Consider the following 25,447-nt stretch of genomic DNA (forward strand, 5'->3'; position numbering starts at 1 on the left):
TAATATTATACTTATGATTAAATATGAAATGAATACACTATATTGGAACTTACGCATTTACTCTAGCAGCAACTTTCTCCCACACCAATTCTCTCTCTTTTATAGCAGCCGCTGCGTTGCTTTTTTAATGAAATATATGTTCAAACTTGCTGTATGTGCGCATGAGTATTTCCACCGACCTGTTTGTGGTTGAATCGTAGTATCATGGCTCCATTCACAGACTGATCTCATGAAGTGGCGGATTTATGACACGCCAATTCGTATGCCATTATCGGCGCAATATCAAGACGCATACTCGCTTTTTAGCGTGTTTATCAACGCCGTTTGGCCTCCATTGACTTACATTACTTGCGTGTGAATTGACGCTGTAGCGAGTAGTATGAAAGGGTGAAAATCTGCATAGGGAGGTTGATCAGGGTGGAGGATGGGTGAAACACAGGCCTTTCACCCAGGAGAGCGGGGATCGCGTCCCGCGTGTCACGTTTCCTTCGTGTCCCACGGGTGAGGTTTCCTTTCCACGTTTGTCGTTTTCCTAAACCCAACCCGCGTGTGACTGTAGCCTCGCGATAACACGCCACGTGGCTTTAGAAAGTGCCACGTGGCGTGTATGTTTACGCTGTGGTGTTGCAGACTGCCGTCCGCTGTATACATCGTAAACATACACGCGGATAGCTCAAAATGGTTGCTTAAAAGCTGGTTTACACCTGCTTTTAAGAGGCGGAGAATTTTCACCGCAAAATAGAGGCACGCTTTCATGGGCAGTTTTTGTACATACCAGTCTGCGCTTTTACCTCAGTGCGGCCTGTTTGTACATACCTCGCCATGCTTTTACGCGCACGTTGCGAAACAAATACGCAAAAGCGTTAGTGCATCTGGCCCAGTTTGTTAAACCTCCTTCCTGAAACGGGCCGAGTCCATCACAGATGTCACTGCAGTGCCACTATTTCTGTTTACATAGGAAATGATGCATTCTTGCAGTAAATAAGAGGGAATTTGAAAGGCTGATTGCCTTATCAGTTGATGATACTCTGGTGTTTACTGATCATATCAATGTGGTTTATATTGTGAAGATCTTCCAACAATTAGATTGTGTGCTTTTTTGGACAACTCATGTTTGTCTAAAAATGAAAGTGGATATGGAAAAGTTATTTTAACAACCACAATCTGTAACCTGTAATTGTTGCTAGACCTACTGATAACATTTGTATCTGCAGTCAGTATTAGCCTGCATAGTGTTTGTCAATTTTATTAGCATATATATTCTCTGCTTTAGCAATTTCGCAAGCAAGCTAACTTCCAGATGTTTTAATTTCTAATCCTTGTTTTTCCCCCTCGCCTCCTGTTTTCTAATCCTTGTGTACCTAAGTACTGTGGAGTCTGTCTGTCAGAGGATAATGACCGGAATCATTGTGAAAAGTAATTTTTTTAATTTTTTAATTAAGTATGTCCCTTGTGAAAGGGACATACTTAACCCATCCATTATCTGTAACTGCTTATCTTATGGGGAAAACAGAAAACATGCAAACTCCACACAGAAGGGCCTAAGCCGGCCAGCGGGTTCTAACCAGAATCTTTGGTGCCGCCAATAAAGGAATGGTTATGTTATTGACAGTAATCTGAATCAGTTCATACTGACAATGTTTCATTATGATTAAAGAAAATTTAAATGAGAGGAAGCAATTAGAGAAGAGGCAGGCAGGAGGAGAGAAATAACAAACAAAGTGAGAGATCTTTCAGATTTTTGGTTAAAAAAAAGAAAATATCGGCTCTGACACAGAAGATATATCAAGACAGATACAGAGTTCAAGGGGGCTTTGCATTAATCTCACGTTGTAATGACAGTTTAAGGTTTTGGTATTCTGATGAATTCCAGGATTGGGCTTAAACTGCTTTCATTTTGTTTGCTGGTCTTTAATCTTCTAACCCTGCGATCTTAATCAGAACTCCGAGCAGGTTTTTAATCTGGCATGAATGAGGCCGCGGATTATGGGCCTCTGACCTTGCCATGCTGCTTCCTCCTCAAATCAAGTTTCTCTTCCTGTGTAGCTTGCAAAAGAGGATAATCTTACTTTTTGTGCTACAATGCTCCAAAATCCAAACTGTGCATAAAACACACAAACACCAGGGGAAGAATCCTAATATTTTGAGGGAAAATCTGAAATTGATCCAATTCATAATGCTTTGGAGTGCTTTGGTATTTGAAGGTTATGCCAGGTTTGACAAACATCAACTTAAGGATTTTCTACAGATTGGCGTAATGATATCTGATCTCTGTGGCATTATCATCAGCTAATCCTTTTGACTTTTAGATGCAACACCACTTGTCGAGTTTAGAGTCGCAGCTTTGATTTTAAGTGTGTGTGTGTGTGTGTGTGTGTGTGAGATGACTCAAAGATAGGTACAAGTTTTATTAGTGGCTTCAGGGTTACCTGTGTAATTACCACTATAACCTTGAGGATTGTGTTCTAAGGAAAACAAAATGAGATTGCTTTTTTCCTCCATTGTCCCCAAGTGCTACAGTAGCTATTTTAAAGGACCTATTTTGAAGGAATGGCTGCTCTGTTTAATACTGGTTTGTTTGACCAAGCCTGGTACAGGCTCCTCTCCACTCTGAAATAAGAGGGAGCACTAAGACCAGTGTCAGTTCACATTATAGATCTGTGAACACAACAACCATAAGGTTAAGGTTTAAACAACACAACAAGTTTAAACCTTAACAAATGGTTATCCTAGTGAGGGTAAAGAGGTGCTTTTGCAACTCAAGGAAGGATATTCACAGTCTGACTCTCTGCTGAAACAGGTCTACAGACACAATACACAACAACCAATCAAAATTAATTGTTGGTGCAGGCAACATGCAGGCAATAAACTTTACAGCTGCAGTTTTTAGGTCAATATAATGGCTCAAGTGGGATTCTTTCCATTCCTTTTTTTATAGGTGGCACAGGTTATCTGTAGAACTGAGTCATATATATATATATATATAAGGGATATATATATATATATATATATATATATATATATATATATATATATATATATAAATAAAAGACAGAGGAGCTGGCTACTCCTATGAGCCAGAGAGGGTGGCTCATGTAGTTACCTCTGGGAGGCCCGAGTTGGACTCAGTTAACTTGTTCTTATTCTGCACTGTACATTTTATTCTTGTATTTTATCTGTTTTAAATGTTTTAATCATTTTTTACTGCTCTTTAATGTTTTATGTAAAGCACTTTGAATTGCCCTGTTGCTGAAATGTGCTATACAAATAAAGCTGCCTTACCTTACCTTGCCTAATAATGAGTGAACTGCTTTTCCCTTGTGCACAATCTGCAGCCTGTTAAACATGAATGTGTACATCTGTGAATAAATAGCAAGTCAGTTCCATGAGTTGCTTCTAGAATAATGAAAGCAGCATGTAAGGCTACACAGATTTAAATGACAAACCTAATAAGTTATAGTTTAAGGAATGCAATGCAAAGCATTAAACCTCTTTTGTGTTTCACTGATTTAGTGAAGTCTAGACCATGTTATACTATATCTGATTTTGCTAGTTTGGCTGACCCTTTTCCTTGCATCTACAGCATAATGAGTCTTACAACTCAGTTTGCACTGCTGGGTTACAGGGATGGCTGTCATATACACCTTACTTTTTTTTAATTTCCTGTCTGGTAGAGTCTCTGAATGCCTTTGCTCTTTACATAGCGTAGATCGTTTATCAGCCTTGTCTGAGTCTGTCTTTACAACTGAAGATTACTTTTACTTTTAAAATTAAAGGGTCACTCAATGGAGCTTAGCAAATATTTAGTCAGACAAGGTCTTCGTTTTTTTTCTCCGTTTCATTGTTCGTGCTTCCTATCCTTTCATGTATCTTCCTTCATCAGTATTTTTAGTAGTTTTCTGGTCCAGTCTGTTCAATCTGTAAACCTAAATCTACCACTCACCTTTCTACAGGGGCTGCACAAGTCTTCCTAATGATTCGCTGCAGATCCAATTAATATATAGACAACTGTTCAGTTCCAACTGTTATATAATAGTGATAGCAGTAACATCATTTTGCTATCAGGTGGAAATGTATCAAGTTTTGTCTTAATCCATGTTCATATAACCTCAGCCTCATGTGCAATATGCACGATAGCAGTTCTGAAGCAGCTTCATGTTACTCAGCTAAGGCTTCGGCACGACTTTCTTTCTGAATATCAGTTTTGTTTTGTTTATTATGTCATGTCCAATGCAGACTGAACAGTCTGGCTGTTTTGTCTGTTTTGTCAAAGTTTGCATAAAGATCTCCAACAGAAAGCTCAATCTCTTGCAGATAAATAGCAAAAGGAACAATTCATATTGTTATAGTCAGTCAATTAAGGGTCAACATAGCTGGTGAGGTCATTTGTGTTGCACTTCCATCTGTTGGCCAAACTGTGGTACTGCGCATCGAAAGGGAAAGATTCTTCTTGCTGGTTGAAAAAAAGCACTGAATGGTAACAAAAATGTTTATTTAAATCTGTAATCCATGAAAGCATTCAATAAAAAATACTCAACATGAAGACAGACTGTAATGTAAGAGAATGCCGTAAGTATAGGCTCTGGGTTAATGTGTAATGGTGCTTGTCACAAGAATTGACAATTTCAATTACAAAGTTTGCCTTTATCTTTCTGTCTTCATACTATACTACTGCATAAGGCACATTTTTCATCAAATAAAATCATGTCCTATGTTCCCCTGTAACACTTTCAGATACACTGGAAATATTCCTCAAATATCAGAGGAAGCCGACTAATTCATTCAAACTATGCACATGGAGGTTTACTCCTCGACGTAGTGGCCGCGGGTTCGACTCCGACCTGCGGCCCTTTGCTGCATGTTGTCCCCCCCCTCCTCTTTCATGTTTTCAGCTGTCCTATATACAGTATATAAAGGCCTAAAATGCCCAAAAAATAATCAAATAATGCTGTTGAGAATTCATGTTACCTGCAATAATTCCTTATTATCTACTGTAAAAGATGTTAGTGCTATGCATATTGAATTAAAGTAATAGCATAGTGGCAAAATAATACAGAATGTGTTAAGATTATAATGATAGACTAATTAGCCTAAAATTAAAGAAAGGTCTAATTTGTATAACTGTGTGTGTGTGTGTGTGTGTGTGTGTGTGCGTGCGTGTGCGTGCATGCATGTGTGTGTGTGTGTGTGTACGCATAGGGTGGGTGTGTAGCGATAATTATGTTAGTCATCAAAACATAGTCAGGTTATGAGTTTCCCTGAGAAAAACAGTTGGGAATTACCTGAAAATTGTGTGCACTTTCAAAATGATGAATACTGGATTCTGTATTTACTACAGTGAAATGCATATTAGAAATACAGCGAAGGAAATTTGACATTTCTCTGTCACTTTAAGATACCTGTATAAGGCAGAAAACCATTCAGTGAAATACACAGGAAAGCATATCTATCCCAAAAGAGGGTTACAGTATATACTCAAGAGTCCACCCTCTGCTCCGTGGGCCTACAAGATTAGAAATGACAATGGAGTCCAATTATAAGCTGTTGTTCATGTCCAGACAGACATTGAGCAGTGATGCGGGAACGGGGCAACTCTGTGGAGAACCTGCCTCCTCTGTCTGTGTGCCTGCCTCTGGTGCAGCAGTTTGAACTGAGCATGCAGGCGGCTTGCTCGGGTCACACTCTGAAGAACAACTTACCATTTCGATAGTGATCTGGGACTCCTCATCTTCATCCAAAAGGCTATGGGAGGAGATGGGGGAGTCTGATGAGGAGACCTTGGCAAGAAGCTGCAAGTGGTCCTGATCAGAGCCAGACTCAATGCTGACACTCTTACATAACCCGCACAGACTCTGCCTCGTCTCCTCCAGGTTTTGCTCCAACTCGGTTCGCTCCTGCAGCAGCCGCTCTTTCTGACTTTTCTGTTGAAAAATAATGACAGTAAAGCTCATTCGCTTCCTCCACTTCTCATCATAACATATGCATTTTATGGACAAAAGATTCACAACTGAAGATTACTTTTACTTTTAAAATTAAAGGGTCACTCAATGGAGCTTATTTTAGTCAGACAGGCTCTTCATTGTTTTGTTTTTTCTTTCTATGGTCATGCTTTATACCCTTTCATCAGTCGACAGTATTTCAAATTGATAAGGTCCATTCTGTTCAATCTGTAAACCTAAATCTACCACTCTACTTCTTACAGGTGCTACGGAATTTACACCCAAGTAATATCTACGAAGGTGGGGAAAAGATGCATTCACTCGCCGTTATTGTTTTTGTCTTGTGCTCCTCACATACTTCATCTAACAGAACTTTTGAGTAGTGTCTGTGTGTGTGTTAGTATGTGCACATTTTGGTTTGATCTTCTCAAATAACCCTGCCTGTTAGCTGTGTCCAATCTATGTACATTTCCAAACACCAAACAGCAGAGGACTGTGGTAAATGCACACACATTAGAGCCAAAAATTAGGGTTGCACGATACTGACAAAATGTGATATTGCGATATCGATTATGAATATTCCGATATCGATATGAATTTCAATATTTTTAAACATATGTAAAATTACAGAAGTTATGGGGAAAAGGTTTATTTCAACTGACTGTCATATTGGACTTGTACAACATGAATAAATAAATAAGGACCATGTCTACAGAACAGGACATGTTCTACTGGTTTGACAGTATAAAATATATAAATAAATAAGGACCATGTCTACAGAACAGGACATGTTCTACTGGTTGGACAGTATAAAATATATAAAGAGAACAGGACACAACTTTTCTTTCGCTTCTCTGATTCGTTCCCGTTTTGTTGCCTCTATCCATTTCTTCACTTACACTGTCACTCTGTCGAAATATGCACACACGTGGTACGGTCCATAGGGTTTATCACATACTGGACCCGTGCGCTGACGTGCACTAACATGTGCAAGTGGCACGGTAACTGGCCAATGAAACAGGATCATTATAGCGTTTCAAGCGGGCTCTAAATCAAACACAACTAAGCCACACAGCCGACGGACGGGACGCAGCGCTCCACAAAACAAACTAAATATTGCATACTTATTGCGACACTTTTGATATAATATTGCGCAACGTGATATCGCGATAACGATATTGAGTCGATATATCATGCACCCCTACCAAAAATGCTCAAAAGCTTTCTTCTCACACACTAAAACTAAATGATAAAGCAGTATTATAATGACAGTTTGCACTGTAAAGCATTACTTTTTCAGTATATACATTCTCTTGGATTTGTGCACCAACACCTTTTTTGTTATGGCAAAAAAGAGGTGAAAGAAGGGTTGGAGCCTGTGCCAGAAACTTGTTTAGGAAGACAAAAGTGCTTCCATCAACATTGCTGCAGTGAATACTGGTCACTACTAGAGACCAATAAAAGTTACAAGGACACAAAATTCAATGATATCATGTTTGAAAACGTGGAGATTACGATTAAAGGTTAACTTACCAATTTTTTGATTTCACATTCTAGGTGGTGTATGCTGTCTAGTTTCCTCTTCCGGCAGCGCTGTGCAGCCACACGGTTTTTGCTTCGTCGACGGACGTCATGGACAAACTCCTGCTGATCTTGAGTCAGCTGATGTTGTCTCAGAAGCTGCTGGAAGGCACCCCGGCTCAGCGCTGAGATCTGCTCCACTGGGAATGGGAGCTGAATCTGTACAGTACAGGGTTTAGGAGTTAGATCTATTGTACTTCATAAATTCAACTATCAATAACCAAACCACAGTTGTGTATCACAATGACCTCTGCTGCTCTTTTGTTGTTGGCCTCAGTATCGCCATCCGTGTCCAGGTCTGAGTCGTCCCCAGAGTTGAGCGAGGAGGACATGTAGGGACTCTTCTCTGACTGGGACAGGCTGTCAGTGCGTGGGGCCGGGTCATCACCTGACCCAAAGTCCCTGAGAAAGGGACAGTCTCCTACACTGGAGCTCAGGTCTAGCTGCTTAAGCCAATGAAAGTCTGATGCTTTTGCCAGATTGTTTTGGTCCATGGGTTCCAAGGGGGGTGGTTGAGCCTGAGATGGGCATAGGTCAGACCAAAATCCCTTAGCCAGATGTTCAGCCACCTCCCTCTCCTCACTGCTCCTCTCCCCAATTCCCTCTGCGTGGCTTAGATCATTTGGTGTAGGGTCTGAGAGATCACCTTCCATTTTGTGTTCAAGGCCAGCCTTACTCCGCTCTAATAACTCACTGCAATATTCTTCCCCTGTTGTGAGTGGACATGAACCGGGGTTGCAGTCGGTTTCAGCACAAAGCGTCTCAACAGTCTGCTTAACATCTCTGCCTGCTGGCTCAATGAGTTCTGGTGGATTCACATCCCCTGGGCTTGACAACTCACAGGGTAAGTCACAGTCTGTCAAACTCAACTCACTTTGATTACACACATCTCCTATCTCTATAATGTCTCTTTCGCTGAACTCAGAGGGTTGATCTGCTTTGTCAGAGTCTGGGCATGGCAAAGACAACATGGGGCACACACCATTCGCTGTTAACTCCAGAGATAAGGGGGCCATTTGTGGCCCGCAGTTCTCCAAACAGAAGTGTTCTTCCCCGCTGTTGGTCTGACCCTGTGTACTCTGAGGACACTGTGATGGGAAATATGTCTGTTCATCAACACTTGAAGGCACTGAGCTGTGTGACTCAAATGATTTTGGTTGGCTGCTCTCTACGCTGGGGCCAAAACTGGCACTGGGATTCTGACTCAGACAACAGGCTCTATGCCTTCCATCCTGTGAGGTTCCTCTGCCTTCAGAAAACTTTGGAATGAGAAAATCAAAGCATGCTGACTCCAAGTTATGGAATCCTAAAATCTCAGCACTGCTGTGAATGGCGTGAATGTTTTCTTTGGTGAAAGGCAGCTTCGAGGTGTAGGCAAATTGAAGCAAAGGTTCAAACCCCTCAACTGTCACCTGTGAGGAAAGTCATACAGCAAAGTGTTAAGAGTACGGTAAAACAATAATAAAGAACTATAAATCACTACAATATGGCCATAAAGGCGACCAGCTATAAAGAAACATATGATATTCAGATCTATAGGGCTGTTTGATACATGTACTAAAATGTATAACTTGAAATGTAGATTTTATTTTTACGTGTCAATGTTCTTTTATACAGCAAGATTGTGTTTTTCTGTACAGCACTTTGGTCAGCTGTTTAAAGGTGCAGTAGGTAAGCCTTATAAAACTAACTTTCTGTCATATTTGCTGAAACTGACCCTATGTTCCAGTAGAACTACATGAAGCAGGTCATTAAAAAAAAATATCCGGCTCCTCTGGCTCCACCTACAGCCTGTAGTGCGATTTGCAAAAATCCACAGCTCCCTGTTCAGATGCACCAATCAGGGCCAGGGGGGGGTGTCTAACTGCGTGTCAATCACTGCTCATGCACACGTATTCATTCTCCCTTGTGGGGGGAGGGGCTTAGGAGACCGTTTTTGGGCTTCAGCAGAAAGGGGGGGAGGGACTGAGAAGTTGTCGATGTTCAAAGTGTTTGGCTAAGTCCTGGATCTTCACAATCCTACCTACAGCACCTTTAAATGTACTAGAAATAAACTTTACTTAGCCTACTTAATTTACTAGTATCACCTATACAACAATATAAAGCTCAGTGGGTTCTAAAAACATCCATCAAAAATCAACAAAGCTCGAAATAGCAATGTGCTATATTATTCTCTGCAGGGCTGACAGATATACTGTGTATATATATACATATATATATACACATACATATATATATACATACACACACACACACACACACACACACACACACACACACACACACACACACACACACACACACACACACGCTGGTCATATAATTAGAATATCATGAAAAAGTTGATTTATTTCAGTAATTCCATTCAAAAAGTGAAACTTGTATAATGTATACATTCATTCCACACAGACTGATATATTTCAAGTGTTTATTTCTTTTAATTTTGATGATTAGAACTGACAACTAATGAAAACCCCAAATTCTGTATCTCAGAAAATTAGAATATTGTGAAAAGGTTGAATATTGAAGACACCTGGTGCCACACTCTAATCAGCTAATTAACTCAAAACACCTGCAGAGGCCTTTAAATGGTCCCTCAGTCTAGTTCTGTAGGCTACACAATCATGGGGAAGACTGCTGACTTGACAGCTGTCCCTAAGACGACCACTGACATCTTGCACAAGGAGGGCAAGACACAAAAGGTCATTGCTAAAGAGGCTGGCTGTTCACAGAGCTCTGTGTCCAAGCACATTAATAGAGAGGCGAAGTGAAGGAAAAGATGTGGTAGAAATAAAGTGTACAAGCAATAGGGATAACCGCATCCTGGAGAGGATTGTGAAACAAAACCCATTCAAAAATGTGGGGGAGATAAACAAAGAGTGGACTGCAGCTGGAGTCAGTGCTTCAAGAACCACCACGCACAGACGTAAGCAAGACCTGGGTTTCAGCTGTCGCATTCCTTGTGTCAAGCCACTCTTGAACAAGACACAGCGTCAGAAGCGTCTCGCCTGGGCTAAAGACAAAAAGGACTGGACTGCTGCTGAGTGGTCCAACGTTATGTTCTCTGATGAAAGTACATTTAGCATTTCCTTTGGAAATCAAGGTCCCAGAGTCTGGAGGAAGAGAGGAGAGGCACAGAATCCACGTTGCTTGAAGTCCAGTGTAAAGTCTCCACAGTCAGTGATGGTTTGGGGTGCCATGTCATCTGCTGGTGTTGGTCCACTGTGTTTTCTGAGGTCCAGGGTCAACGCAGCCGTCTACCAGGAAGTTTTAGAGCACTTCATGCTTCCTGCTGCTGACCAACTTTATGGAGATGCAGATTTCATTTTCCAACAGGACTTGGCACCTGCACACAGTGCCAAAGCTACCAGTACCTGGTTTAAGGACCATGGTAGCCCTGTTTATAGAACCCCGTATAGAAAATCTATGAGGTATTGTGAAGAGGATGATGCGATGCTCCAGATCCAACAATGCAGAAGAGCTGAAGGCCACTATCAGAGCAACCTGGGCTCTCCTAACACCTGAACAGTGCCACAGACTGATCCACTCCAGGCCGCGCCGCATTGCTGCAGTAATTCAGGCAAAAGGAGCCCCAACTAAGTATTGAGTGCTGTACATGCTCATACTTTTCATGTTCATACTTTTCAGTTGGCCAACATTTCTAAAAATCCTTTTTTTGTATTGGTCTTAAGTAATATTCAAATTTTCTGAGATACTGAATTTGGGGTTTTCATTAGTTGTCAGTTCTAATCATTACAAGAAATATATCAGTCTGTGTGGAATGAATGTATACATTATACAAAGTTACACTTTTTGAATGGAATTACTGAAATAAATCAACTTTTTCATGATATTCTAATTACACACACATTTTTTTTATTCCATTACAGACAGAATACCAGCTAAGATCAGTTGCATTGTTTTTTTTGAATCAGGTGTGCTTACATAATTGCAAAATGGTTCTCGACTGTTGTAGAAAGAAGTGGCTGATCTTTAATGCAATATCTACATTGCCCATTATCAGCAACCATTCATCCAATGTTCCAAAGGCACATTCTGTTTACTAATCTGATATCATTTTAAAAGGCTAACTGAGAAAACACTGAAGAACCCTTTTGCAATTATGGAAGCACATAATGTAATCTGAAAACTGCTGCCCTGTTAAAAAAAAACAATGCAACTGATCTCAGCTGGTATTCTGTCTGTAATGGAGTGGAATGCAAATGTCTAAGTGACCCCAAACTTTTGACCGGTAGTGTGTGTGTATACAGTACTGTTGTAAACTAAGAATGCTTTCAAAAATATAAATAATGATTGTTTATTTTTTTTATCAATTTACAAAATGCAAAGTGAGCGAACAAAAGAAAAATCTAAATCACATTAATATTTGGTGTTACTACCCTTTGCCTTCAAACCAGCATCAATTCATATAGGTACAGTACTTGCAAAAAGTCAGGGATTTTGTAGGATTGTAGTCCAGTGTATGATCAACCAATTATAGTATATAGCTAGTTATACTGCATCAGCAAGGTCTCTCCCAGACAAATATTTCAAAGCAGACTGGTGTTTCAAGATGTGCTGTTCAAGCTCTTTTAAAAAAGCACAAAGAAACGGGCAACGTTGAGGATCGTAGATGCAGTGGTCGGCCAAGGAAACTTAGTGCAGCTGATGAAAAACACATCAAGCTTATTTCCCTTCGAAATCGGAAGATGTCCAGCTGTGCCATCAGCTCAGAACTGGCAGAAACCAGTGGGACCCAGGTACACCCATCTACTGGCCAGAAGTGGTCTTCATGGAAGAGTTGCAGCCAAAAAGTCATACCTCCGACATAGAAACAAGGCCAAGCGACTCAACTATGCATGAAAACATAGAACTAGGGTGCAGAAAAATAGCAGCAGGTACTCTGAACTGATGAGTCAAAAGTTTGAAATATTTGGCTGTAGCAGAAGGCAGGTTGTTCGCCGAAGGGCTGTAGAGTGGTACAATAATGAGTGTCTGCAGGCAACAGTGAAGCATGGTGGGGGTTCCTTGCAAGTTTGGGGCTGCATTTCTGCAAATGGAATTGGAGATTTGGTCAGGATTAATGGTGTCCTCAATGCTGAGAAATACAGGCAGATTCTTATCCATCATGCAATACCATCAGGGAGGCATATGATTGGCCCCAAATTTATTCTGCAGCAGGACAACGACCCCAAACATACAGCCAAGGTCATTAAGAACTATCTTCAGTGTAAAGAAGAACAAGAAGTCCTGGAAGTGATGGCATGGCCCCCACAGAGCCCTGATCTCAGCATCATGGAGTCTGTCTGGGATAACATGAAGAGACAGAAGGATGTAAGGAAGCCTACATCCACAGAACATCTGTGGTTAGTTCTCCAATATGTTTGGAACAACCTACCTGCTGAGTTCCTTCAAAAACGTTGTGCAAGTGTACCTAGAAGAATTGATGCTGTCTTGAAGGCCAAGGGTGGTCACACCAAATATTGATTTGATTTATCTTCTGTTCATTCACTGCATTTTGTTAATTGATGAAAATAAACTATTAACACTTCCATTTTTGAAAACATTCTTAGTTTACAGCATTTTTTCATACCTGCCTAAAACTTTTGCACAGTACTGTATGTATATATATATATATATATATACATACATACACACATACAGTCATGTGAACAAATTAGGACACCCATGCTAAAGTTGACTAAAAAGAAGAATAAAAAATCATCTTTAGGAAATTGATCTTAATGCCTTAATTAAAAAAATGAGGAAATCCAATCTTTAAGGACACCAATTTTCTTTGTGAATGAATAATGTATCTTAAATAAATAAATGTTCTTCCTTAAAATACAGGGGGCATAAGTCAGTACACCCCTATGTTAAATTCCCATAGAGGCAGGCAGATTGTTATTTTTAAAGGATGGATCCAGGATACTATGCATCCTGATAAAGTTCCCTTGGCCTTTGGAATTAAAATAGCCCCCCCCCCCCACATCATCACATACCCTTCACCATACCTAGAGATTGGCATGGTTTTATTTCAGTTAGCCTAACAGCTGGTTTGATTTGCATTGAGAGATGATTTTATGGAAAGTACCCCATGCCAGTCTCTAGGTATGGTGAAGGGTATGTGATGATGTGTGTGGGGGGAGGGGGGTATTTTAACTTTATCAGGATGCATAGTATCCTGGATCCATGAAATAACTGGCCTTTAAAAAATAACAATCTGCCTGCCTCTATGGGAATTTAACATAGGGGTGTACTGACTTATGCTCCCTGTATTTTAAGGAAGAACATTTATTTATTTACGATACATTATTCATTCACAAAGACAATTGGTGTCCTTAAAGGTTGGATTTTTCCTCATTTATTTAAGGCATTAATATCACTTTCCAAAAGATGATTTTTTGTATTCCTCTTTTTAGTCAACTTTAGCATGGGTGTCCTAATTTTTTCACATGACTGTATATAGTTGTCACGGACATTATGATTTACACGAGTGCACAGGCATGAGTCACATTGCAAGGGCTGCAAATTGGACCGACAATCATGTTACACAAAGACATACTGCTGGAGAAAATAGATATATTACAGTGTTTGCATTTTCCATGGCACCTTTTACAATTAATAACAATAATAATAACAATTTAGTCTTGTTCAGAAATGTTTTGGCGGCTGGTCTTGCATGTATACTCTGCATGTATAGATATTGCTGTTTGCTAAGTGAAATGTAACATTTCAGCCTTTCACAAAATGAATATGACAGCCATTCATATAGGAGCTCCCTTCTTTCAGGATGCCCAAAGTGCATTATTAATATTGTGTTGATTATTGACTTCAGTCTCAATTAATTGGCGTCATGATACGTCTGCTCAACTAAAGAACTGCCTTATTTCCTACTCTAAAAACAATCAGATTATTCATAAATCCTAAATAGAGCAACTGAATTCAAAATTCTATTTTTTTCCCACCAAATCCTTCATCTGATTAGAAGAACACCGACCTCATCAGGCAAGGTGATGATGGGATTATGTCTGTTGACACTGGTAACTCTGCTGTGAAAGTATTCACTGCAGGAAGCCAAGACAGAGCAGTGGGCCCGAAAACTCTGGTTTTCCACCGCCACCGTCACATCACACAGGACGTCACGCTGCCTCTGGTCATTCAGACACTGGAGAACATGGGCGCTGTGCAATGCCGACTGAAAGGTGAACACTGACATGCGATGATCTTGGAGCGGCATGGTTCTTACAAGCTCAGCCTGTGTGACAGAGGGAGCAGGGGGTGGGAGTGGGGAGTCAATATGACATAATGATCACAATACACCGTTTGTCAAAATAGACTACAGTGTGGGTTCTAGCTGCAGTCATTAGTCAATGATCAATTGGCCGGTTGACAGAAAATGAATCTGCAACAATTTTGATAAACGATTGGATTAATTGATTTAATAATCCATAGATCAATCAATGATGAAACTATAGTTAGTTGCAGCCCTAGTGGATTCTGTCTTTAGCAGGGGGTTATTGTACAGTCATATACAATCACAATAGATGTGAGATGTTTCTTCTTGGCATTACTAAAATAACTTAAAAAAGGGAAAAGTTGTTTTATGATTAAGTAAAACTATTGCAATGCACTTTTGTTTACTGTCCAATACCACCTGGCCACAGGAACTTAAGTTATTATTGTTATGGGCAGCAGAAAAGATCACAGGCAGTCAAATGACCTGCCTTAGCAATTTACTGAAGAAAAAAAAATGGTGTAGCTAAATACAATAACATATGACTGATAACATTGAACTGACTGAGATAAATGATTAGCTGGACAGCTGTCGGACAACATGTAATTGAATGGCGTTCAGTAAACGTCAGATGAGGATAGATTTAATTTGAATGACTCGATAACTTGGACACCGTGTTAAAAAAACAAACAGTCTATGGTTAAAATGCTGACTCATGCTTAGACAGTTACCTAACAGGGCCGGGTGGAGACGCCTTACGAAAAATATCAAAAATTACAAGAACGTTTTGTTACCAACTACAGACATTTTCATTAGGTTGACGACAATGACGTCAATGGTCGAAAATGATATCCAAATGTAAAGGCTTTCCGCTAGGCCAGACCGTTAACGTTAGCTAAAGTTAAGAGTTATAACGTGAACTACCGAGCGAACACACCTTCCTGTTGTTGGCTAAAAACCGAAACATGCTGCCTGAAACCGTACTTTTTAATATTCATTTTAACAAGGTCAAACGTTCACTGACCTGCCATGTCAGCTTGGTAACACTGCCATTGGTAAATTTTGGGTAGAGATGTTAGTTTCTGGCCATCCAGATTCTTCACGTCATGTGACAATGTGAAACAGGAAAAGCTGTCAACACTTACTGCGCATGCTCAGGGCAAGCGCAAGCCAGCCTCCAGCACACAAGACAGGAGAAACGGTTCTCATTTTGAAGCATTTCATTACATGACATTGATATAAAATAGACATATAAATATGTTTTACAAATTATTTCTCCAACTTTAATTTATCTCTGGAAATTGATTTTTGTCATGTGTACAAATCCAATATCACAATCTGTCCAAGTCCATCTTGATTTCCATTGCACACCTTGCCATATATCCAATGATATGACATACAGGTCCTGTTTAATAGAGCGCGGCATGGAAGTATTGTTGTAGGTCAGTCCTGGTTTCCTCGATAAAAAAGCCAACAGGATTTTCCATTCGATTTTGGATTATTGCAGAAAAAAAGATCTGTGGCAAACAGGAGTTTGATGTATACACAATGTGTTCAGCAAGATAATAATTACAAATTAAGACAACGTTTATGATTTTTGAAGTACAAATGCAATCCCCAGAAGTAAAAAGCTAACATCAGGCTATGAACGAACTACACCTCCAACTGATTTTGTGTTCGGCGTGATGACGTTTGACAACCTCTGCCGTGTCATTTAGCCACTTGTTAGCAACCTCCTTTTTTCCCCCTTTTTAAGACTCGTAAAAGCTTCAAAATTCACGTGAGGAGTATTTACCGACTGTATTTTATGTTGTAGAACAAAACGCGGGAATCTCTCAAGCCTGTTACGATCGACTTTGACACGAAGGAACCCGGAAGTGCAAAAATCCTAACTCATTTCCGGGTTTCGGGACTCATTTCTTCAGCACTCTATACCACAATCTGTTCAATGTCCATCTCGACTTTTCATGGCATGCCTTGCCATGTTCCCGTGAGTGTGAGAAACATACAGCTGGTCCTGTGTGATACTTAAAACACCTTGTGAAACCACTGTGATGAAAATGTCAACACTGTCAAATGTCCCTTCTGCATAATCAACATTTCATCACAGCCCAGTTTGAGTCAAAACTGGTTGGTTAACCGTTTTAGATCCCTTATATTGTGGAGCCGAAGCAGCAGGTAGGTTGTTGGGATTTCCTGAGTAGTGAGGCACAGTCGGATCAAAGAATTCTTTCATAGAAGAGGAGGTAGGCTTGGCAACTCTGGACTTTACTCTCGCTCACGGGCTGAACGCTTGTGTCGCTGATATGGAACCAGGATCCTCTGGGTGGCTCTGCATGTCCTGAAGGGAAGTGATATGTTAGGAGGTACGTAAAACATGAGCACCAAGTTATTATTCTACTGATGGAGGGTTGTTCACGACGCGTCATCAGACCAGAAGTCGCCATATTGGAGGTACTCCGTATCACAACAAAGCACAGGCACTGAAGTAGATCGCGAACGCCGTCAAGGAAAATGGTTAATTACTGCCATGTTTTAGGTTGTTCCAATAGGTCAGACCGAGAAAAACATTTGGAATATTATCGACTTCCAAAAGTTATTAAAGACCAGGGAGAGGAATGCCAGAAGTTATCAGAGGAAAGGAGGAGCTTGTGGTTGGCAAAGCTCAACCAGGATCTACGAGGGGAAACTCTGTCTTGTTCTGTCTTTGAAATGAAAAAAAACTATTGAGAGTCACTTGGCTACACCTTGAGTATCACAATGATATCATACAGTTAAGGTTAGGTTGATTAAAGACGTTATTGCATTACTTACTTTGGCCTTCACAACACAACGGTCGTTAATGATGTTGGTACTGCGTCTCCCTCACCCATCCACACACCATCTGGTTATAAGCCTCCAAACTTGTGTAGGTCTTCCGCTGTGTATGGGCTCGGTGAGAAAACCAGGTAGTTGACTATATCGGGATATGCAACTGAAGGAAGAATCACCGGGTCGCCATGGATCCAAGGACGCGCATCTTGGACGCGTTTTAATGAGCTTTTCTGTTGTTTAGACATGGCTACATTCGCTTAAAGTATCCAAAACGCACGATACGCCATTACTCTATTCAGTTGTTTACATTGAGTGCCTCCAATATGGCCGCGCATCCAGGTTACTGCCCAGAACGTGACAGTCAGTGAAAAAACCTCTATTGTCACGCCAGAGTACACCTACCTTCAGCTGCGAGTCCGTTGGATGAGGGTTTAGGGCACTCGGGTCGCGCTTTCACATACGCCGTGTAATGGCCTGACCTCATTGTTCCGCTGTGCTCTACGATACCGTACAAACTGTACAAAATCTGAGTATCTCCCTCTGTCAAGTTCTGTTTGGAAATAACTTTTTGTTAGTGCTCAGACTATAACTAAACAATGATACATTTACACAAAGGCCTTTTGAGTGTATTGATATTTAAAAAAAAAAAAAAAAAAGGCTGTTAATCCCAATACTCACATCACATTTAACCGCACAAAAAGGAGCTAGATCCAGTATCAGGGGGAATTGGACATGTCTGTTCACCTTACAAATGCTGTATCCATTCTAGAGGAAAACAACAAAAGTGATTCCATAAAAGGAAGTGTTTCAGTGCCTTACAAAAGACAAAAAAAAAAGGATCTAAACAAAAACAACAATGTGTCACGCTCTTTAAATAGTTGGATCACAGCTTTGGGAATAAAAACAGTTAGGCTGACTGGATCAAAGGTGTCTTACTTGTTGGAATCTCTTCAAATGAAGGGTAAGCACCAGTGGGGGAGAAGAGATCAACATTTGCTTCAAGGCATCAGTGTAGACATTCTTCTTGGATCCTGAACAAAGCACAAATAAAGACGATGAACTTCATTGATCCCCAAATGGAAAAGTGTGCTTTGTTTAAAGAACAAGTAGCAGAAAAGCCTTGGAAGGAAGACTAAATATACAAAATGTAATTGGCTTCTTGCCTTGTTAGAACTACTGGATTTGTGATACTGTACTGCACAAAAAAACACGTCAGTCAGAGAAATTCCACATACCTCCAGCTTTGTCTTTGTTTGGCTGCCGTTTAGTGCAAGTGACACATAGCAAGCTGTTGTTCTGTGTGAGGGTTTCCACTGCTGTGAACTGAAAAAGGCATGACTGGACTGAACACTCCTGTTTCTCAGGGGCTGTCCTGGTGGCCAGTGTTTGGAAGGCCAGCTCCGGGTCCTGACTTACTACAGTGTACTCTTTAGCTTCCAGTGGCTCATCTTCAATCTCCATGCTTTGTTCCACAGCATCAGGTTCTTCTAAGAAGGCATCATCCAGGGTTACTTTCTCCATGTCGCTCACCAGCCGCGTGTCCTCTTTTCCTTCCTGATCCATGTCATCGTCAAAGACGCTCTCCTTTGAGTGCTGCTCCTCTGATAAGACGGTGAAGCGGTTGTTGACTGATGACGTAGCTGATGAGTCGCAGTCGATCACTGAATCCTCGTCCTCTTCGTTTTCCTCCTCATCCTGGACCATGTCACTGTTCTTCTGGTCTTGTTCGGACACGCCGACTTGTGCAGGACTTCCTTCACTCAGTGAGGCTTCTTCATGCGTTTCATTGTCAGAATGTTCCCCGTCCTTTGCGTCTGCAGTAGGATCAGTCGGTTTGCTCTCAGTGTGGCTCGGAGATGAGAGACTGTCCAAAGTGACTCTGCCCTCAATCTTCTGCTGCCTCTTTTGATGCTGTAAGCCACGATAAGGAAACAATACAACCGATTTCATTTATTCTGCACAATGATTCAACACTCATCCATCAAAAAGATTAATTAAGGCAAAAAAAAGAAACTTCATCTGTATACATTCAGTGAGGTACCTTTGCCTGCTTCTTTGCCTGCTTCTTGGCTTTCTTCTGCTGGTACTTGCTGCTGGACCCGGTGGGAATGTCATCATTCCCGTTTGTCAAAGCAGGGCTGTTTCTGCCATCCTGGCTCGACTCACTGGTGTTCTGAACTGATTTTTTCTGGTTCTTCTTTCTGAATGCCTGTAAGACATAGTCACATGTGTGTAACATATAAATAGGGTTGGGTACCGAGACCCGGTGCTAATACGGCACCGGTGCCTTAACGACCAGTATCTACCGAATAGCAACGCGGATTTCGGTGCCACTGATATGTCTGCGCTGCTCTCTGATGCTCCGAAACGGATGTTAGAGGCAACAGAAGCATCGCTGCACGTGACGCTAGTTAACACTAAACTCGACAGCAGCTAACGTTTGCCAAGCGTTAGCTAGCAGCTGGATTAAACACGGTTAAAATGCTGACAGCTAAACGGTGTAAAGTGTGACTGTATTTCACTGTAATGGATCCAACAGCGGGACGTTAAGCAGTGTGCAGCTGCCGTTGTCGGAAAAACAACACAGACGGTGCGTTCACTTGAAACTGGTAGCCTCACGGTGCATTCAAAGTTATTGTAAAATACCCTTTTCCCATCTAGTGGTTGTTTTTGTCGTTCAACAGCAATTTACTAGTGAAATACGTTATTGTTATAAGTTATATTTATTACTATATTATTAAATCATTTAATTTTGACCATATGGCCTTAGCAATAAACAAGCGGTTCTTTAATATCGCTGACTGTTGTTTAGTACCCTTCTTTTTTTTTTGTTTTTTTTTTTTACTTTCTTAAAAATTATCGGTTCAGGCACCAGCACCGTTTTGAAAGTATCGCTTTAGCACCGGTATCGGAAAAAACCCAACCGATACCCAACCCTACATATAAAACATGAACAAATAAAAAACACTTTTAAGGGCTTTACCTCGTCCGAAACAGGAAGGGAAAGATCCAAAAACATCTCTGTGACTACAGACACCTGTAAGGGGCAAAGTAGTGGCCATTTAACTTGACCAATGACATGACACTGACAGGTTATCTTACATTTTTGTCCACGCTACATACCGTTTTGCACTGCTGACACATTATAGTGCTGGTCGTTTCCCCACCAAAAACTTGGTCGACAAAGTTTTTTGGAAAACCATTTTTCTCATACTCTGAAATCAGAACATCATTGTCAGTGGGCACCATTTAATTATTAGGTGTACCAAGATTGTATACTATAGTAGGATGATATTGACTACAAGATTTTTAATTTATAGCCCAGTTACATACCTTTAACTAATGTTTTCAGCTGCTCTCCATCTGTGATTTTTCTAGATTCTTTCAATGCCTCCGTGATCCCTGAGCTTACTCTCTGTAGAGACAAACGCAATCTTTAAATGTGAATTATAAGAATAACTTTTTGATAAAGCATAAAGAGGAGCTCTTTGTGTGTATGTGCACCATTTTCACAGAATCTCAATCATTTCAGCCTCTTAACATTCTGATTATAAAAAGCTCCTTTAACCAACCTCTTGGAGTATCTTTCTGGGAGAGCAAAATCCCTCAGGTCATTACATTTGAGAGAAAAATGTTATTAAGCCAAGATTCTTTGCATTTCACACATAATGTGTCCTCGATTTGTGACTAAATTTAGAATATGAATGACTTAGTGCCAATGAGGCTGGAATAAAAAAAAATCTAAGTGCACAGTGCAATGAAGCTATAGCAAAAGTTCAGTCAGAAAAAGAAAATACTTTTGCATGCCTATTGTAGTTCTCTCACATATCTGCAGTCAATCCTCACACACACTCACTCTTTATTCCTCGCTGTCCTGTCTGGGGCTGTCAATTATCTTATCAGCTGTTCTCATCTATCCAATAGCTCAGCGGTACACCTACATTGTTAAACCTATCACCCTGCTGCTGTCTGTTTAAATAGGTTTCTCTCTGCCTTCAGTACATTCATGCTGATGCAAAGTGCGTGGTGTGTTCACGGCTGTCACGCTATTTAAATCTGTTCTCTCTGTTGCTGTCGGCCGTCATTTCAGTGCAAATCACCGCAAATGGCAAATCGCTCCTCCACCTTTCACCCATCACCACCAGTCTTTGCAGATTCTTCAGCTCCATCAGCCCCCCACCCACACCACCACCAGTGTCTGGACTCCATGGGGGAGATTTATCTTGCTGCTGCTCAGGGCAGACGCCCCTCGATTACAAATCTCCCTCTAGAGTCTAAGTGCCAAAGACTTTCTGCCAAGACTTAAATATCCCATATCATCTGTTATAATAAACATTCATCTTTACTTCATTCACTTGTCTCTCCTGATTGAAATGCACACCAGCTGGCTTACAAGCAATGCATTCACTGCAGTACTGCTCTGCTGCTAATACAATATACTGCCACGTAGCACAGCGCCACTTGGGCAGCTACAGAGTCCATTTCAATTGTTAAACTTTCACTAATGAGATACATAGAGATTTGATTCAAAATGAATGCGTACTTTGATCTCCTCTGCTCGCATCCCATCCAGAAGGTAGCGCAGCAGCTCCTGGCTATCTTGCTGCTGAAATCCTTTGAACCTGGCAGCCCTGCAGAAAGGAGACGACACAATGAACAACACTTAATGCAGTGACGCCAGGGCGTGAAGGCTAAATTCCACCTCAACTTGTAGTTGCACTCACTTTTTACAAACTTGTGTGAACAACTCCCGCGGTGTTACCACACCCTTCTTGGTTTCCTGGATCTCATTAAGTAGTTGACACATAGACAAAGTCAGGGATCCAGGCTGGTCTAACTGCATTACGATAGGCTCCTGCAATCATAATAAAATAAAAAAAGTCTTAAAGTCATAAACAGTGTATATAAGCCAGGATACATCTACCATCTTCACGGTTAACAACATACATTTTAAGAACAACGGCAACCCACCAGATCTGATGAGGCAACAGGTTTAATGTTAAGACTCATTTTCTCTCGGGTCACTTTGTTGAGAGTCTGTCTTAAGAGCTGTGTTTGAGAGAGATTCTGGAAAAGACAATATCAGCAATTAACAAGAACTCTTAAGGCCTTTTTATGCTTCGGCGTAGAATCGACGGCGTAAAGCTTGTTTTATGGTTCTGCGGAGGCTCCGCGCAGAGCTTTCGCCGTAGCCTACGTAAGTGGCCTGATGTTTATACTTACTATATACTACTTACTTACTATACTATACACCGGCATGTGTGTGTGTGTGTGTGTGTGTGCGGAGTGTGTGGTAGAGGGAGAAGTGAGAGAGTGACGGTGATTAGCTCCGGAGCGAGTACCGACTCTAGAGTCATAGTGAGTCGCCGCGACGCGTGGTTACATTTTTCGAGAGGTGCACGTCAGGCGACGGTGGAGGGTCCGGCGGCGCCGTCGAGTCTACGCACAACTATAAAAAGTTAACCCCACAGACCCCTCTGTGTCTACGCTGGACCCTACACCGTAGCCTGACATGCACCTCTCGAAAAATGTAACTATATGTCGCAACGACGATTTTATTATGTTTCAACAACTGTATACTACTATCCCTGTATGGATGTGATATGATTTCTATTTTTGTTGTCGGTCTGGCTCAGGTTAAACTCTTTGTGAAACATGAACAAACACAAACAATGTCAGTTATAACGGAAAAAGAACATAAATAAACTACTTTAACGTAGATTTTCTTTAGGGCTTTATTACGTGGTATCAGATCGGTGCATTAACTCCAGTACTTCCCGATACCAGCGTTTTAGGCAGTATTGGAGCCGATACCAATACTGGTATCGGCTCATCTCTACCACACACACACAAGTATAAACATCAGGCCACTTACGTAGGCTACGGCGAAAGCTCTGCGTGGAGCCTCCACAGAACCATAAAATGGCCTTAAAAGTCATTTTAACTCAAGACTGACAGCCAATAAAGCACAATCTGAATTACCTGAATGACTGCATTAAAGAAACATGTGTTTCCCATGTTGCTCAGCCCCTTTACTGAAACACCACCATTGTCTTCAGATGTGCCAGACTTCGGGGATTTCCCAACACTCTCTTTCTTGGCATTTTTCTTTTGGCGGTCCTTGTTTTCTTTGTTTTCCATGTCCTCACTTTTATCTGCTTTTACAGTGTCGGTCTTCTGATCAACTTCCAACGAGCTGTCTTCCTCCTTCACTCCTAAAATAACCAAACATGACATAGTGGACATGGTTACAGAGACATGTAATTCCAATAATAAAGTTTGACCACACAATAAAACTAAAACACAGTAACGTTAAACTTTCCAATGGGACCTACTTTTCTGCGGTCTCTTTACGGGATCTGCAGAGGTTTGCTTTTGTAGGTTGGTCACCAGCTGAGCCAAATGTCCGGTTCTGGAGTACCGGACTTCATCATCACATATGTAACACCTGCAGGCATGGCAACACATGAATAAAAGAACAAGTATCTCGGCACTACAAGCACAACTCATGCCTCCGTGATTAACACACCACAGCAATATACTCACCACACACTCCAGTTGTCCAGACTGATCACCAGGCAATGTGGATCCGACCGAGGAGTCTCAGAATGTTTGATAGCATGCTGGTTCTCAGAGTTACGTCCACATCCCTAGAGAAAAGAGTCGAAAAGATGCATCTGGTCATTTAGCACAAAATCAATTCATACGCTGCCAAAAATCGAAAAAAAAAAATGGTTGAATAAACTCACTCTATGGCCACATTTTAAGCACATCCATACAGGTGCCGTTTCTTTTTCCTCTTCAGAGTCCTGGGGTGCCGTGGAGCTGATATTTTCTTTATTTTCTTCATGCTTACAATCCTGGCAACTCGTCCAATCAGAATTCCCAGAGAGTTTCTTTAAAAGAGTTTGGTCCGTCCCCTTCTTAATATGCCTGCAGGATGGACCTATACAGATATAAACACACACACACAGTCACTATCTTTGTGGGGACCCGTCATTGACATAATGCATTACCTAGCCCCTTACCCTAACCTTAACCATCACAACTAAATGCCTAACCTTAACCCTTACCCTCACCATAACCTAATTCTAGCCCTAATCCTAAAACCAAGTCTTAACCCTCAAACAGCCCTTTAACCTTGTGGGGTCCAGCATTTTGGCCGCACAAAGCTGTCCGGACCCCACAAGTATACTGGACTCCCGGTTTTTGGACCCCACGAATATAGCTAGTTAAACAAGAACACACAATGTGGGAACTAGTAGGCCTTCTACAGGTTGTCATATGTCATGAAGATGATAATATTTTTTTACCTGTCAGTTCAATGTCATCGTCCTCTCTGGAGCTCTTGTCCTTCCCCCTTTTCTTTCCCATGTTCACCTAACGTTAAGCATAATTAGAGATGAATGAAAATCAGACACAGACATCAGTTTGTTTGGCTAACAGCTACATTAGCTAAACATGCTGCCTAACCCAATTGAGTACCAGTGCATTCAGCGCCAGAAGAAAACAGTAATGGAAGTAATGGAACGTTCAACTTCATGACCATCCTCGGGGTCAGGTCAACTTACTGTCTCAAACGGAGCCTGAAACCTTCACACTTTTCAGTTTCGTTTACTTTGTGTGGATTAATTCTCTCATACGGACAGAGTTAACTTGGTTTACGGATTAACGTTTCAGCTTTAAAATGCGCGAGCCTTCGGATGAGAAACGGAGTCTACAAAGTTTCAATTTCGCGAGAAACTACTCCGCTGATTCGACAGAAAAACTGACACATGCAGACAACGGAGGAACAAAATGTGATGGGGCCGCTGTTTCTGCTGCTCGGTAACGTTACGTGTGTTTCCTGTGTGCGTCGCTTGAAACAGTCCGAGTA

The 25,447-nt window shown here is 41.2% G+C and overlaps 2 protein-coding genes across 5 annotated transcripts; both read right to left on the minus strand.

Moving 5' to 3' along the window:
- Nucleotides 1-5,165: 5,165 nt before the first annotated feature.
- bach1a (BTB and CNC homology 1, basic leucine zipper transcription factor 1 a) lies at nt 5,166-15,887 on the minus strand. Of its 2 annotated transcripts, XM_078245747.1 has the most exons (5): nt 15,782-15,887; nt 14,521-14,778; nt 7,769-8,932; nt 7,473-7,679; nt 5,166-5,921 (listed from the first exon to the last, which is right to left on the minus strand). In XM_078245747.1, exons 2-5 carry the CDS (start codon nt 14,758-14,760, stop codon nt 5,535-5,537), a joined length of 1,998 nt encoding a protein of 665 aa, XP_078101873.1. In that variant the 5' UTR covers nt 14,761-14,778; nt 15,782-15,887; the 3' UTR covers nt 5,166-5,534. The 2 variants fall into 2 exon arrangements, with proteins under 2 accessions (XP_078101873.1, XP_078101874.1); XM_078245748.1 differs by lacking the exon at nt 15,782-15,887 and having other exon boundaries at nt 14,489-14,577.
- Nucleotides 15,888-16,013: 126 nt separating this feature from the next.
- On the minus strand, nt 16,014-25,412 carry usp16 (ubiquitin specific peptidase 16). Of its 3 annotated transcripts, XM_078245744.1 has the most exons (18): nt 25,143-25,412; nt 24,885-24,951; nt 24,321-24,517; nt 24,118-24,221; nt 23,907-24,019; nt 23,554-23,786; nt 22,543-22,638; nt 22,296-22,426; nt 22,115-22,202; nt 20,905-20,986; nt 20,695-20,786; nt 20,555-20,608; nt 19,613-19,780; nt 18,807-19,482; nt 18,508-18,602; nt 18,250-18,336; nt 17,974-18,121; nt 16,014-17,098 (listed from the first exon to the last, which is right to left on the minus strand). In XM_078245744.1, the coding sequence occupies exons 2-18, from the start codon at nt 24,943-24,945 to the stop codon at nt 16,977-16,979; spliced, it is 2,547 nt and encodes an 848-aa protein (XP_078101870.1). In that variant the 5' UTR covers nt 24,946-24,951; nt 25,143-25,412; the 3' UTR covers nt 16,014-16,976. The 3 variants fall into 3 exon arrangements, with proteins under 3 accessions (XP_078101870.1, XP_078101871.1, XP_078101872.1); XM_078245745.1 differs by having other exon boundaries at nt 24,885-25,412; XM_078245746.1 differs by lacking the exons at nt 17,974-18,121; nt 18,250-18,336.
- Between the last annotated feature and the right edge of the window lie 35 nt (nt 25,413-25,447).

The sequence above is a fragment of the Sander vitreus genome, chromosome 3 (genome assembly GCF_031162955.1).
Source record: "Sander vitreus isolate 19-12246 chromosome 3, sanVit1, whole genome shotgun sequence".
Classification (NCBI taxonomy): domain Eukaryota; kingdom Metazoa; phylum Chordata; class Actinopteri; order Perciformes; family Percidae; genus Sander; species Sander vitreus.